Below are 13,817 nucleotides of genomic sequence, written 5' to 3' on the forward strand. Positions count from 1 at the left end.
CCCTTTTTTTGAAGTTGGGGACATTGCTCACCTCTAGTCCTCTAGGTCTTCACCTGGTTTCCAAGAATTCTCAAATATTATAGACAGAGACTCTGAGTGTATACCTGCATGCTCCTTTAGTTCCCTTGGGTATAGGCCTTGCACATTTGAGCCAAGTGTTCCCTTAACACCTCTTTTCCTACCTTGGGCTGCAGCTCCATCTTTCCTTTCCTTTTTCTGTTATCATAAGGTTGGACACTACTGCTTTTGGGTGAAGACAGAAGCAATGTAGGCACTGAGCAGTTCTGCCTGTCACCCAATTATATTTCTCCATCTTCACCATGCAGAGAACCTACTATTTGCTTATTCTTCTTGCTTTAAACATAGCCAAATACACCTTTTTTATTATTCTTAAGCCCTCTTGCAAGCCTGAGCTCATTCTAAGCTTTGGCCCATCTGACCTTCTCCCTGAAACTACTACTGGCTACTCCTGTAAACTCCTCCTCCATGAATTCCCTGTTCTTCCATTTCTTGCACATGCCCTTCTTAAATCTCAGCTCATCTGGAAGCTCCTTATGCAGCCACACTGGTTTCTTTAGATGCCTCCCACTTTTCTTTCTTGTTGGAATTGTCTGCATTTGTGCCTTCATTATTTCACCTTTAAGAAACTCCCATCCATCTTGGACTCCCTTCTCTTTGAGTATTTCTGACCATGGGATCTCATCCAGTAGCTAGCTCCTTAAGCTTTTGAAATCAGCCTTCTTAATGTCCAGAGGGCATGTCCAATTACATAGAGTTTTCCCTTGCCTCTGTAATAATGAAACCCAGGAGGTCATGATCACTTCCTCCCAAGTTTCCCAGTACTTCCACTTTGTCAATTAATTTCTCTCTGCTGATGAGGTCCAGGTCCAAGATAGATGATCCCGTTGATACTTCTTCCACCTTCTGGGAAATTAAATTGTCAGCAAGGCAATGGAGGAATTAGTTGGACCTTATGTTCTTGGCAGAGTGAGTTCCAATAGGTTATCAGGGAAGTTGAAGTCTTCCATAACTACTATAGCTCTCCTTTTTGAATGTTTAATCTGCTCTAGGAAGGCTTCATCCGAGTCTTCAGGTCCCACACTGAGTTCCTGGCATCTCCGTTTAATAAATAAAATAATGATGATAATAATAATAATAATAATGGCTCTAGTATCAGGAATGGGAAGGGCTCTCTCAGCCTGAGAAAGCAGCTGCTGGTCAGAAGAGGTAATCCTGAGCTAAAGAGACCAAGGGGCTGCCTTGACATAGGCAGCTTCATATGTCTGTATGTTGCATCAGTTAACACAGGCTTCCTAATAAATCTTAAAAAATAAAACAGATAACAGAAGTAACGATAGGAGCTAAAGATGGCAAACACCGTCTTGAGAGGCATGTCCCCTTTCTCTCTAGTTCGGTGGTTCTCAAAGTGGGCTGCACTGCCACCTGGGCAGTGGGATTACCTAAGAGGCAAGGGGCAGCAGGGGGTACTGAAGGTGTAAATGACTATCAGATTTTGAAAAGCTGGGAACTACTGATTTTGCTGGATACAATTAATAGGTTTGAAGTCTCGCTCCACAGTGAGAAAATCTGAATGCCCTTAAAAAAGATCAACAAAATGCCAGCATGAGGTGGGGGCAGGAAGGGACCGGACTTGTGTAGCTTCACTCCCCACAATAGTTTTATGGGGAGTAGGAGCTCAATGGTAATGAACAGCTTACCCTTCCCATCTGTTGCAGAAGCCTCCTGCAAATGTCTTATTGACCTAGAAGAGAGAATTAAGGTGAATTGGTAAGGAGACACCATCTTATGAGTTCAAGTCAATAGATGCTCAGAAACGAAAAAAATGGCAACACCAACCCACCAGAAGGAGGCACACAGACTGCAATGGGCTTTATGCAAGTGAGGAGCATCCTCTGCTGGCTAGGAAAACTTGCTGCAAGATTCCCTGGACCAGCCAGGCATGCAAGACAGACAAAGGCAGTTTTGAAACAAAACACACAGAGAGAGAATCTTTTGACGTATTAGGCTTAATCTATTTGGTATCAAAGGAATTAGAGACAGTTATCAAGGCAGAGTAAAAACAAGATGGTGGGTGGAGTAAGTATTACTTATTTAAAGCATTTGTACCCTGCTCTTCTTGAGCCCCAAAGATTCCCAGAGAGGCTTAACATGGCATCAATTCATACAAGACACTCCCTGCCTGCAGGCTTACAATCTAAAGGCCGTGACACAAAAGGAAAAAGGAACAGGGAAGGTAGAGGGAGAAAGAGACAAACTTCACACCACACTCACAATAGTTGCCCTCGCTGGTACTCACCATACAACTGGGAAGAGGATGGCCCCGCAGCAGAGCAAGTCGACCAGGAAAAGGATCTCTTTCCAGAGACCATACTCCGTCGTGCCTTCTTCTGTTGACTCAATGATGATGTAGGCTACGTTGGCCAGGACCTGGTTAGAAGGGCAGCAAGCAAGACATCAGTCACTTGAGCATCTGGAAACCCAAGCCTTATGAAGAACAGTTGAAGGAGCTGGGTATGTTTAGCCTGGAGACTGAGAGGGAGATATGATGGCCATCTTCAAATATCTAAAGGGTGGTCACACGGAAGATGGAGCAAGCTTGTTTTCTCCTGCTCTGGAGGGTAGGACCCATACCAATGAATTCGACTTACAAGAAAGGAGATTCTGACTAAACATCAGGAAGAACTTTCTGACAGAAAGAGCTGGTACACAGTGGGACAGGCTCCCTCTGGAGGTGGTGGGCTTTCCTTCCTTGGAGGTTTTTAAACAGAGGTTGGATGGCCACCTGTCATGTATGATGGATTTGAGACTCCTGCATTGCAGGGGGTCAGACTAAGCAACCGTTGGGGTCCCATCCAACTCTAAGATTTTATTATTCTTGCCTTTGTTTCATGTAACATTCCTAAGAATCCGGGTTGGGGGTCAATGATGACTTCATAAGCTCATCAAGGGTGTTCAAGGAACTAAGAAGTTCTTAGTTCATAAGTGCAACACAGCACACCCCTGCAGAGGAGGTCAAGGCCTCACCTGGAGTGGAATGACAATCATGAAGATCTTCTTGTCCTTGTCAGAAAGGATGTGCTTAATGAATGCCCAGCCTGTGCCAATGAGAGCAATGGTGATGAAGAGCAGAGCCCCCTTCAACCTGGTGAAAAAATAAATTAAGTTAAATTGGCATCAGCAGGGGGAGTAAATGCTTCCGTGAACAACTGTTTCAGAAGCTACATGCATGAAAACCAAGAAGAAAAAACCATGCCCATGTGATGTTGATAGTGCTCTACAGAGAAACTGATCAATCTTTATGTAAATGTCACTAGGGATTTCAAAAACATGTTATTTAATTTCTTTGCTTACACACCAAGCCATCTCAACAGGAGAAAGCAATTTAGGAAAATTAATCAATTAACTAGCAAAATGTACACAAAGGCACATATCAGAAGCACAGGAGAACACCAACCACATCTGCTTAAGGGTTACAGAAATGGGGTTGTGTCCAGTGCTGGTCTTACTCAGAGTAGGTGCACTGAAATTATTGAATGTGACCAACTTCGGCCCCTTAATTCCAATGGGTCTACCCTGAGTTAGACTAGCATTGGCATCAACCCCAGAATATAAAACATAATAAGTTAATCAGAAATAATATTATGAGTGTATATAGAGCAGGTGGCTTTGGCCCTCCATACATTTTTGGACTACAACTCCCATCATCCCTGGCCAACACTGTTGCTGGGGCTGTTGAGAGATACAGTTCAGGAACATCCGGAGGGCCAAATGTTCCCAATACAGCCAATACAGATGGAGGTGACAAAATAACTATTCTTGCACCTCCAATGATTGGTACAGACATCAAGCAGGACCAACTCGGTGCTCCCCATGACCAATCATCTAAGGAGGAGAGGACCACACACTCCCCTGGCCAGCCTCTGTGGAGGTGGCAAACCACATGGCGGACAGCATCATGGTCCACATACTTACAGGTGAGTGATGTAGTAGACGACAGCCCAGCCTTCAATGGGATAACCTTGAGAGGAGATGTAGTGGTAATCAATCTGGAGGGGGAAAGGGCAGGAGTGATGTCAAAGGTGTGCAGCCAGCCAATAATAAAGCAGTATATGAACCTTGTTAAATAAATAAATATACCACCCAATGATTTGAAGATCTCACTGCCTTTTCTACACTTGTACGCACAGCTCATAATCATCAGTTTCATTTAAGACAGTTTTTTTTTCTTTGTTAAAAAAGGTAAAGGTACCCCTGCCCGTACGGGCCAGTCTTGACAGACTCTAGGGTTGTGCGCCCATCTCACTCAAGAGGCCGGGGGCCAGCGCTGTTCGGAGACACTTCCGGGTCACGTGGCCAGCGTGACATCGCTGCTCTGGTGAGCCAGAGCCGCACACGGAAACGCCGTTTACCTTCCCGCTAGTAAGCGGTCCCTATTTATCTACTTGCACCCGAGGGTGCTTTCGAACTGCTAGGTTGGCAGGCGCTGGGACCGAACAACGGGAGCGCACCCCGCTGCGGGGATTCGAACCGCCGACCTTTCAATCAGCAAGTCCTAGGCGCTGAGGCTTTTACCCACAGCGCCACCCGCGTCCCTTTCTTTGTTAGTTGCAACTAAAAAAACAAACAGTGGTTACTTACTGCATGGAAGACTAATGAGAGGGACTTGGTGAAAGGAAGAGCAGCCATCAGCCAGTGGATCTTGAACACATCAGCCCTGAAACAAAGACAAGAGGGAAAGTCAGAAGAGAATAGTCCTGCTGACACTCTCCTGATAGCTAATAATAATAATAATAATAATAATAATAATAATAATAATAAAATATCTATAATACAAAAGGCGAGTTTGAATCAAAATACAGAGCCCACTGACATCTACTGCTTTTTATTAAAATACTGTTACCCTTTCCTGGCAATGAATATTTATAGTCACAGGTATGCGCAGCAGGAAATAATAATGTACGCAAGACAGTTTTGATTCTCTCTCTCTTTCAGGACCAAAGTAAGGCGCTTATTTACAACAGTTTGAAAACCTATCTTGGTATGGCTACCTATATGGAAACAGCCAATTTCTGGAAGAGTGAGGAAGGATCTCTTTGGGGAGGTGGGCATGTGGAAACTGATGCTTGCTGAGAAGCCCTGAGACCTGAGGGCATAGGGTGGCATAAAAATTTAATAATTTAATTTAATAAATAATAATAATAATAAATAAAAGAGTGCAAAACAGCCCTGCTGGACCACGCTAGCAGCCTATCTAGTCCAGCATCCTGTTCTCACAGCGGCCACCCAGGAGCCCATGCAAAACCTGCAAGCAGGGCCTGAGCACAACAGCATCCTGCACATCTGTGATTTCCAGCAATTGCTATTCTGAAGCATTACTGCCTCCAACCATGGAGGCAGAGCATAGCTATCAGGGTTAGTGCACACTGATAGCCTTAGTCTCTTACACAGCAATGCAGGCTTGCTAGGGGCGAGACAGAACAGGAGGTCTTTACAGGTGACTGGTGGCCAAGTCTTGCACACATCAACCCCGACCCTGGATTTCAGAGGGATATGTTGACTTGATTGACATATATCTAAGATGTATGAAACAGATCTCACATCTGAGCACCAACTGTTGAAAACTATGCATTGTGGAGCCAAGAGTATATATGCTCTTTTAAACTGATGGATTTTATGTTTGCATTTATCTATTTGATTGCAGAAATTTGGCTCTCTCTGAATGAGTGGCTGCTTTGCTGAGGACCCCCACTTTACCTGCGTTTCCGAAGAGTGTGGATCCACACGGCTCCAAAGATGAAGAAGAAGAGGGCCATGGAGATGTAGAGCTTAGGGAGAGGGATCTCTCCTGCTGAGAGGTAGCTGCTTGGATTCTTCTCCATAATCTCAATCTGGAAGCAGACAAAGCATTGCACTATTAGCATCGTCATTTACTGAATGTGTATACACCACTCAACTGCCAAAGCTGCATCTAAGCCGCTTGCAAGCATAAAACTCATTATTTAAAAAACTAGCACATTTGATCAAAATAAACATTCACGCTATACAATGTTAATTGTTATCTCTGTTCAATCCTGTTTTCCCATCATTTTTCTTTAAGCCAATTCAAGAATCAAGAATCTAGATGTTGACCACTAGTGATGAACTACGTGCTGTACATATTACTGTGAATTTACTATGCTATGTTTGTGATGTACAAATGACATGAGAAGATTTGGTCTGTTTATTTCTATCATTTATTTTTTCCTACGATTCCTGTTTATAAAACCCAATAAAAAGTTATTCAAAAAATAAAATTAAAATAAGCACCAACAATTAAAACATGCAATAAAACAAGACAAATGTAAAAGGAAAAAACTGTGTAGCAATTAAAGCAGTTTTAAAAAGAGGTTCAAGTCAGGAAATTAGGAAAATTGAAAAGGAGGTATCAGCATGGAGAATTCAGATCAGCAGAGGTTGCTCCATTTGGGTGAACTGTCCACTGCCCCACCAAACTCTGTCTGCTCCTAGCCAGCCCCCACCTGCCTGCCATATTGATTAGAACCAGTCCAGAGGGTGACCTTAGTTGTCAGTTTTCTCCTCCTCCTTAGTCTGTTTTGCCCCTTGTAGAATTCAGGAGGGGGGAGGAGAAGGAGAATAAAACCAGAATCAGTTGGCTCCACCTGGTCTGGTTTTGGCTCCGCCAACCACCAACTCTGGCTGGGCACGTCACTGGCTGTAGCTCCCTGCCTTCCACCCCACCAGTCCCAATGTACACCAACTGCTGCCAATTTAGATGGTGTGCATGAGATACCATGGGGCATTCCCAGCCAATAAATATTTTTGATGTCCTTCTCACACTCTCCCAAAGCAGTCCAGAACACCAGGAGGGAGCTGGGTGGGTGAGGAGTCTGGGTTCAAAGCAAAAAAAGGAAACTAAAGCCCAACTCACATCAAGAGTGAAGAGGAGCTGCTCATTCTTCGGGACACATTTGTGAAAATACAGACTGTAGAGGCCTTCTTGGTTTTCTGAGCTGATGTTGAAGGAGAACTGAGAAGAAGAAAGGAAATGTCAACAATCTGCGCAAATGTTCACGAGCCATTCCACTTTAAAGTAGTCCAACCAAGGTAAACAATTGTTTAAGAATTGGTGCCTGAGTTTGATTTTTTCCTCTGCTCTCCCTGTTCCTTTTCCCTTTTGTGTTATGGTTTTGTTTCCAGATTGTAAGCCCGTGGGCACTGATTGTATGTAAGCCACAATGGGAGGCTTTTTGGGGTACAAATGCCCCGAATAAATAATAAACAGCCCCGACTCTAAAACCAACTTCTTGCTTTCAGCTCAGCATTATTAATTTTTATACTGCTTCTGGCCAAGAGAGAAGCTTCCAAGCAGCTTATGAAACTGAGTTACAAATCGATGAGTGCTCTCCCAAGTGATGCTATCAGAACAGAAGGACCAGACTTTTAAGACAGAGATTATTGTAAAAGAAATTATGGCTGACTCTGAAGATGGTTTGGAAACTTTAAACAGTGGGAGAGAGAGAAAAAGGAGGCAGCCCAGGTGTTGGTGGAATCCAGAGAGATGGAATATGGAACACTGATTATGCACCAATGGCACTGGCTTCCTGTCCATTTCTCACCATCACTGATCTGTACACCACCTTTCCACAGTTAAAACAATACTAATGGCAGCTTAGCACACTGAAGAAGTTGAATAATTCACCTTAACAATCACAAAAATGTAAAAAAAAATTAAAAGTCATAAACGATAAATGAAAACATCTCAACAAGTGGACACCAAAATCAAGCAACCCCCATGTAATTCATAACAATAAAGATACAAAGAACTGTAATGACATAAATGGAAAAAATTAAGCACTTCCAAAATTTCAGATTTCTGGGCCCCAAGAAAGGCTTTTGAAGCAGATTTTTGTGATTGTTCAAGTTTAAGATGGAGAAAGTGGTATTTTAGGCAACTTCCAGCAAAGCAGACACTCACGCACCCGACTTATGTTTCAGGAGCACTGACCTGGAATGAATAGTGACCATCTTTGCTCTGGATGGGATGTGTTTTCTCTGGCGGCAACTGGATCAAGGAGCAATTGAGACAAAGTCAAGCTATTGCCAATTCACTAGGAACAGATTGAATTCATCAAAGAAAATGCTGATTGCAAAACCACCCTCATCTGCGCAGCCCTAAGATATGCAAAAAGTTGTTGTTAACTGAATTTGTATTTCACCCTTCCTCCCCAAGGAGCCCAGGGTGGTAAACAGGCACACAATTTAAAATCAAAAACAAGCAAAAGCAGATCAAAACATTCTAAAAACAATTACAATCAAAAACATTGAAAAGGGAGTTAGTTAAAAACTTTCTAAAAGAAGTTACAGCTAAAAAGGGTTGCCAGGAACAGGGTTCCTCAGTTTGGGTAAACAGAGCTGTTTTCAAACCCCTCCTGAAATTGAATATTGACAGAGGCATACACACCTCACTAGGGAGGGCATTACATGGGGGTGGGGGGAGACATAAAAAAGGTTCTGCTGCTCCTGCCTTGTGAACAGCAGTCATATAAAGGCCGTGTTACACAGCGCAACAGCATTAAAGTTCTGACCATCCCCAGAAGTGTCCAATGCCAGGGATGGCAAACCTGTGTTTGTCACTAGGTTCAAACTTTCCTTCAACTCTATGATGCTGTGATTCATCCCTGTACTGGTTGTGCAAAACGTGCTGAACTCTCCTTCACTGGAGGGTTTTTCAAACGGAGGTTGGGTTCCATCTGTCATGGATTCTTTAGCTGTGATTCCTGCATTGCAGGGAGTTGGAATAGATGAATCTTGGGTGATCCCTTCCAGCTTCACAGTTCTATTATCCTACGACTTTTTTTAGATGATAATTTCAGTATTTGGCTCTCCCCTTTCCCCTTATGCTCTTCACATTCTTTGGATGGTGTACTTGTTCTTACATTTTTCTGTTTTGTGTATGTCCATTCTGTTCCTAGTTGCTACATATTCTTAATAATAATAATCAAAATAAGGCAACAGCCTCTTACCTGGAGTTCTGTTACATTTTGCTTGGATTGTGGTTGCTTAGGATCTAGAGGCATAAAACACACAAGAGTGAGAACAGGGACCTTGGTCATTTACATAGTGGTCTGCACTACTGAGACCATCAGTCCTATGTGCTCAGTGCTCTCATGCTACCAGCTATGATGGCTATGCCCTGTATCTGTAACTGGAGGCAGCAATGTTCCTGTGTACCAGTTGCTTGCGTCCTGCTTGTGGTTCTCCCATATAGGTCTCCCAGTGATTAGCCACCACGAGAACAGGATGCTTAACGAAGATGGGCCCCTGTCAGCAAAAAGTTTTGATTTCCCCCAGTAAAAGAGATCCAAGAAGGCTAATTCTGGCATTTTCTCCTGCAGGTTCTGTACAGCCAGGAGGGCTAATTGCCACTGACAGACAACTAGGCCAAATCCATTTCTAAAGTCACTGGAACCAGTAGCTGCATTGCGGTACAGTGGTGCCTTGCAAGAAGAAAATAATCCGTTCCGCGAGTCTCTTCGTCTAACGTTTTTTCGTCTTGCGAAGCAACCCTATTAGCGGCTTAGCGGATTAGCGCTATTAGCGGTTGAGCGGCTATTAAAGGCTTAGCGGCTAAAAGGCTATTAGCGGCTTAGAAAAAGGGGGGGGAGCGAAAAAAATCGCAAGACTCGCAAGACGTTTTCGTCTTGCGAAGCAAACCCATAGGGAAAATCATCTTGCAAAGCGCATCGAAAAACGGAAAACCCTTTCGTCTAGCGGGTTTTTCGTCTTGCGAGGCATTCGTCTTGCGGGGCACCACTGTAGTGATCTCTACTGACAGGCCATTGGCATTCACCTTTTCCTGATAAGACACAGGACTGTGATATAGAGCATGCAACTGAAGCTGTTCATTAAATTAATGGCCAGCCATAAGTCGGAGAGACTTACCTGAATTCTGCTTGCTTCCCGCATTCACACTCCCATCAGTGTCATCAAATATAATTTCTGGCAACTGGGGAATATTGGATTTGGGCTTGACTTGCACACTGGGGAGAAAGAGGGAATGCTTTAATAGCACAAAAATATTTATATGGGTAGAAAAAATATATGAGATGACATTGGAACCCTAGAAACTGCTGCCTTATGCCATCAGAACACTGGTCCATCTAGGGCAGAACTGTCTACAATGACTGGCTCTCCAGGGTTTCAGGGCCAAGCTTGGGTGTGTAGAAACCAGCCTATTATATACAGGGTGAGTTCTTTAAAAGAGGCCTCATGGATACAGAGTACACATGTTCCACAGAGCCTCTTTTAAAAGACTCACCCTATAGAAGTAAAGGCTGCACCTAAAGAAAGGTAGATTTCAAATAGAAGAATGGCATAAAGTGTGGAACGTAGAGAATAATGATAAATTCATGTATGCTATCAGAGAAGGGGAATATGGAAGAGAAATTAAATTGAGGAAATATGGAAGGCATTTGTGGAATTTGTATTCTTAAAGCAGAAAGGGGTCAAATCATCTCAAAAAGTGTTAAATTTTTGGAAACTTGGATAATTATGATAAATAATGGTGCACATTTTTTGTACTATTATTATTCATTATTATTTTTTTTTTTAAAAAATTAAGAAAAGCCTGTAGCTCAGGGGCAGAGCACCTACCTTGTATGCAGAAGGCCCCGGGTTCAAACCCTAACATCTCCAGGTAGTGTTGGGAATGTCCATCCTACTGCTTGAAAACCCGGAATGCTGCTGCCAATCAGTGTAGACAATGCCAAGCTAGATGGACCTTGCATATGATCCTAAACGTCATATCCGTTGCACTGCCCACCTTTATTTCTGGCCCCGCTCACGACTGTTATGGGGCCCTTGGAATGTTTCCCAGGAGGTAATGAAGCCCCTGGGCTGTAATTTTGTTTCCCAGAGCCTATGCTTTCTGCTACAGGCTCCAAATTGGGGGTGGAGGGTGAGAGAATGGAGAGATATGAGAAGCGTCTCTTACATCTTCTTTGTGAAGTCCAGTATCAGACGGGTGACTGAGATGTCATGGTCTGGTGTTTTATTCAAAATGCAATATTCCATTTCTTCATCCTGGAGAAGGAGGAGTAAGCAAAAGCTGATGATTCTAAACACCTGCCACCTTCTTGCATCAGGGGAGGAAGTAAATGGCCTATGGAGTTTGCTTGTCAATATTTTTATTATTATTCATTCTTTATTCTGAATTCAAACAAGGAACACATAAAACCAGAACAAAGGACAAAAATCAAATTACTTGCAAATTTCTCCAAACAGATTTAAGAGGGCATAAAGGCCAGAAAGTTGTTTATATTTTTTATTTATTTATTTAATAAAACATACGTACTGCTTGCTTGTAAAAAAACAAGCAAACCAGAGATCTTGGGCGACATGAGGAAAGAACAAGAGCCACCCAAAGCATCTAATGTGGGTACGGGAACCTGTGACCTTCTAGGTCTTGTTATCGACTACAAATGTAATACAAAATTCCATCACTTGCTGCATAGTTTTCGAGTTTTGTTTGCCCTCTCAAGGTGCGCAGATAATGAGTAAGCTTCTCAGAAACTGCCATAATTACAGCAATTTTTGGTACCAGTTCTCTATAACTGACAAGACAATTTTCTATCATTGAGAAGTAACTAGGCATGCTCTGACCATCAAATAAGTGATTACAGGTTTGCAAACACTCCTGGCATTTTCTCCATCTATATAGATAATAAACATAGTTTAGGATCCTATACTTCTCTCTCTCTGCTACTTCTGTCTGAAAAGTCTCTCTCTCTCTCTCTCTCTCTCTCTCTCTCTCTCTCTTTGTCTCTGTCTCTCTCGCTCTCTTTTACAGCTGGATAGGTCCACCAGAGGTTTTCACGTAGCAATAACATCACTTTTCAGAGAAGCAGACATAAATCTAAGGAGGTACTACCAATACATTGTCACCTCAGTCCATGTTGTGTCCAAGATGAATTTGTACAAGGCAGAGCATTCTTCTTCATTAGCCAAAAGAACTCAGCAGAAAACAATGATAAATTTGGGTGTTCTAATTGGTCTTGTCTGAGCTAGAATGTGCTCAACCTATGCCCTTACCAGATAGGTGGAGAATCCATCATTCCGTGTTCGGTCTAAACTGAATCCCACCTAAAAAAGAAAAAAGCACATACATTTTTTTTTCAAAGAAAGAAGCATTAAAATTTAAGGTTTTCAACAGATTTTAAGTATGTGTAAAAAAAAAAACAGTAATCAAGCTTTTTACTTCTTGATAAAAGCAGCCATTTCTCATATTAGAAAAACTTTGCAAAAGCAGTACATAAATGAAATTAAAAACAACAACAATGCCCCCCTCAGAAAGTGGCACTGTCATTGGAGGTGTTTAAGCAAAGGTTGGATGGCCATCTGCCAAGAATTCTGTAGCTGTGATTCCTGCACTGCAGGGGTTGGATTAGATAACCCTTGGGGTCCCTTCCAACTCAACAATACTAGGAACTCCCATCATCCCTGGTTATTAGTTACCCGAGTCTGATGAGAATTGAAGTCCAGCAGCATCTGGAAAGTCAAGGGCTCCCACCACCACTTCTAGCTCAAAAGGATAGACCTTTGCAAAGGGCCAAGTGGTGTTTGATCCCAATACATGACCCTCCCTTTGACTGCCCAACCCTTCCATGAAGGCATGGGGGGTGTTCCTTCAGCTGTGGGGCAAAATACACAAGGGATGCCTACCAGGTAGTCTTTGACACCCACTCCGACCGGTTTTACTGAGAGGTTGTGTACGTTGACCGTCATGAAGCCATCTTTGAAGAAGCCGAAGGTGTTCAGATGGACTTTCTGACGTACGTCTTCCTAGAAAAAAGGAAACAGGGCTTCTTTTCAAGCTGCAGTGAGGCAAGCTGATGCAGGGATGGGCAGGGAGGGGGCTTGTCACTTGGGTTGGTGAATGCCTTGTCATTCAAGGAGCAGAGGGGGGCCATTTGGGCAGGTGGGATGCTGCCCCATGGACCTCTAGTGTTTCAGCATAGCTCAGTTAGTTAGAACACGGTGCTGATACCACCAAGGTCACAGGTTTAATCCCTATATAGGACAGCTGCATATTCCTGCAATGCAGAAGGTAGGACTAGATGATCCTCAGGGTCCCTTCCAACTCTAAAATTCTATGGATAAGTCTACCAACAGCCAGCTCCTTTTTGCTTGCCTCTATAAGGGTGACCCTGCCTGGCAGCTTCCTGATCCTCAGTCTCAGTGTTACACCTTTTAGAACTCAACAGGGAGGGAGGATGAGGATGAGGCTAGACCTACAGTGAGGGGGGGGGAAGTATTTGATCCCCTGCTAAATTTGCCCGTCTGCCCTCTGACAAAGAAATGACCAGTCCATAATTTTAATGGTAGGTTTATTGTAGCTGTGAGAGACAGAATAACAACAGGAAAACCCCCAGAAACCCAGAAGACAAAAGTCACAGATTGATGTGCATTATAATGAGTGAAATAAGTATTTGATCCCCTATCAACCAGCCAGATGTCAGGCTACCTGGTATCTTCACTATATGTAATGAGCTGAGATTAGAAGCACCTGCTGTAAGGGAGAGGTCTTACCTGTAATCCCAGCTCGTTACAGTACCTGTACAAAAGACACCTGTCGACAGAAGCAATCAATCCAGCAGATTCCAAAGTAGCCACCATGACCAAGACCAAAGAGCTGTCGAAGGATGTCAGGGACAAGATTGTAGACCTGCACAAGGCTGGACTAGGCTACAAGACTATTGACAAGCAACTTGGTGAGAAGGTGACAACAGTTGGTGCAA

At 43.3% G+C, this 13,817-nt stretch overlaps 1 protein-coding gene across 2 annotated transcripts in view; it reads right to left on the minus strand.

The window, feature by feature from the left end:
* The window catches only part of GPR107 (G protein-coupled receptor 107), a 52,061-nt gene that overhangs the window by 22,097 nt on the left and 16,147 nt on the right, over positions 1-13,817 (minus strand). For both annotated transcript variants that reach the window (XR_013391367.1, XM_028714228.2), the window contains exons 2-14: positions 12,742-12,861; positions 12,112-12,162; positions 11,015-11,103; positions 9,964-10,061; positions 9,045-9,088; positions 8,027-8,083; positions 6,950-7,048; positions 5,776-5,909; positions 4,660-4,735; positions 3,994-4,067; positions 3,046-3,163; positions 2,318-2,448; positions 1,719-1,762 (exon numbers count right to left, since the gene is read on the minus strand). Coding sequence is in view for 1 of the 2 variants with exons in the window: in XM_028714228.2 (XP_028570061.1) it covers positions 1,719-1,762; positions 2,318-2,448; positions 3,046-3,163; positions 3,994-4,067; positions 4,660-4,735; positions 5,776-5,909; positions 6,950-7,048; positions 8,027-8,083; positions 9,045-9,088; positions 9,964-10,061; positions 11,015-11,103; positions 12,112-12,162; positions 12,742-12,861 (1,135 nt within the window). In the remaining variant the exon portion in view is untranslated. The remainder of the gene's footprint in view (positions 1-1,718; positions 1,763-2,317; positions 2,449-3,045; positions 3,164-3,993; positions 4,068-4,659; positions 4,736-5,775; positions 5,910-6,949; positions 7,049-8,026; positions 8,084-9,044; positions 9,089-9,963; positions 10,062-11,014; positions 11,104-12,111; positions 12,163-12,741; positions 12,862-13,817) is intronic.

Source organism: Podarcis muralis, chromosome Z, assembly GCF_964188315.1.
Source record: "Podarcis muralis chromosome Z, rPodMur119.hap1.1, whole genome shotgun sequence".
In the NCBI taxonomy this organism is placed as follows: Eukaryota; Metazoa; Chordata; class Lepidosauria; order Squamata; family Lacertidae; genus Podarcis; species Podarcis muralis.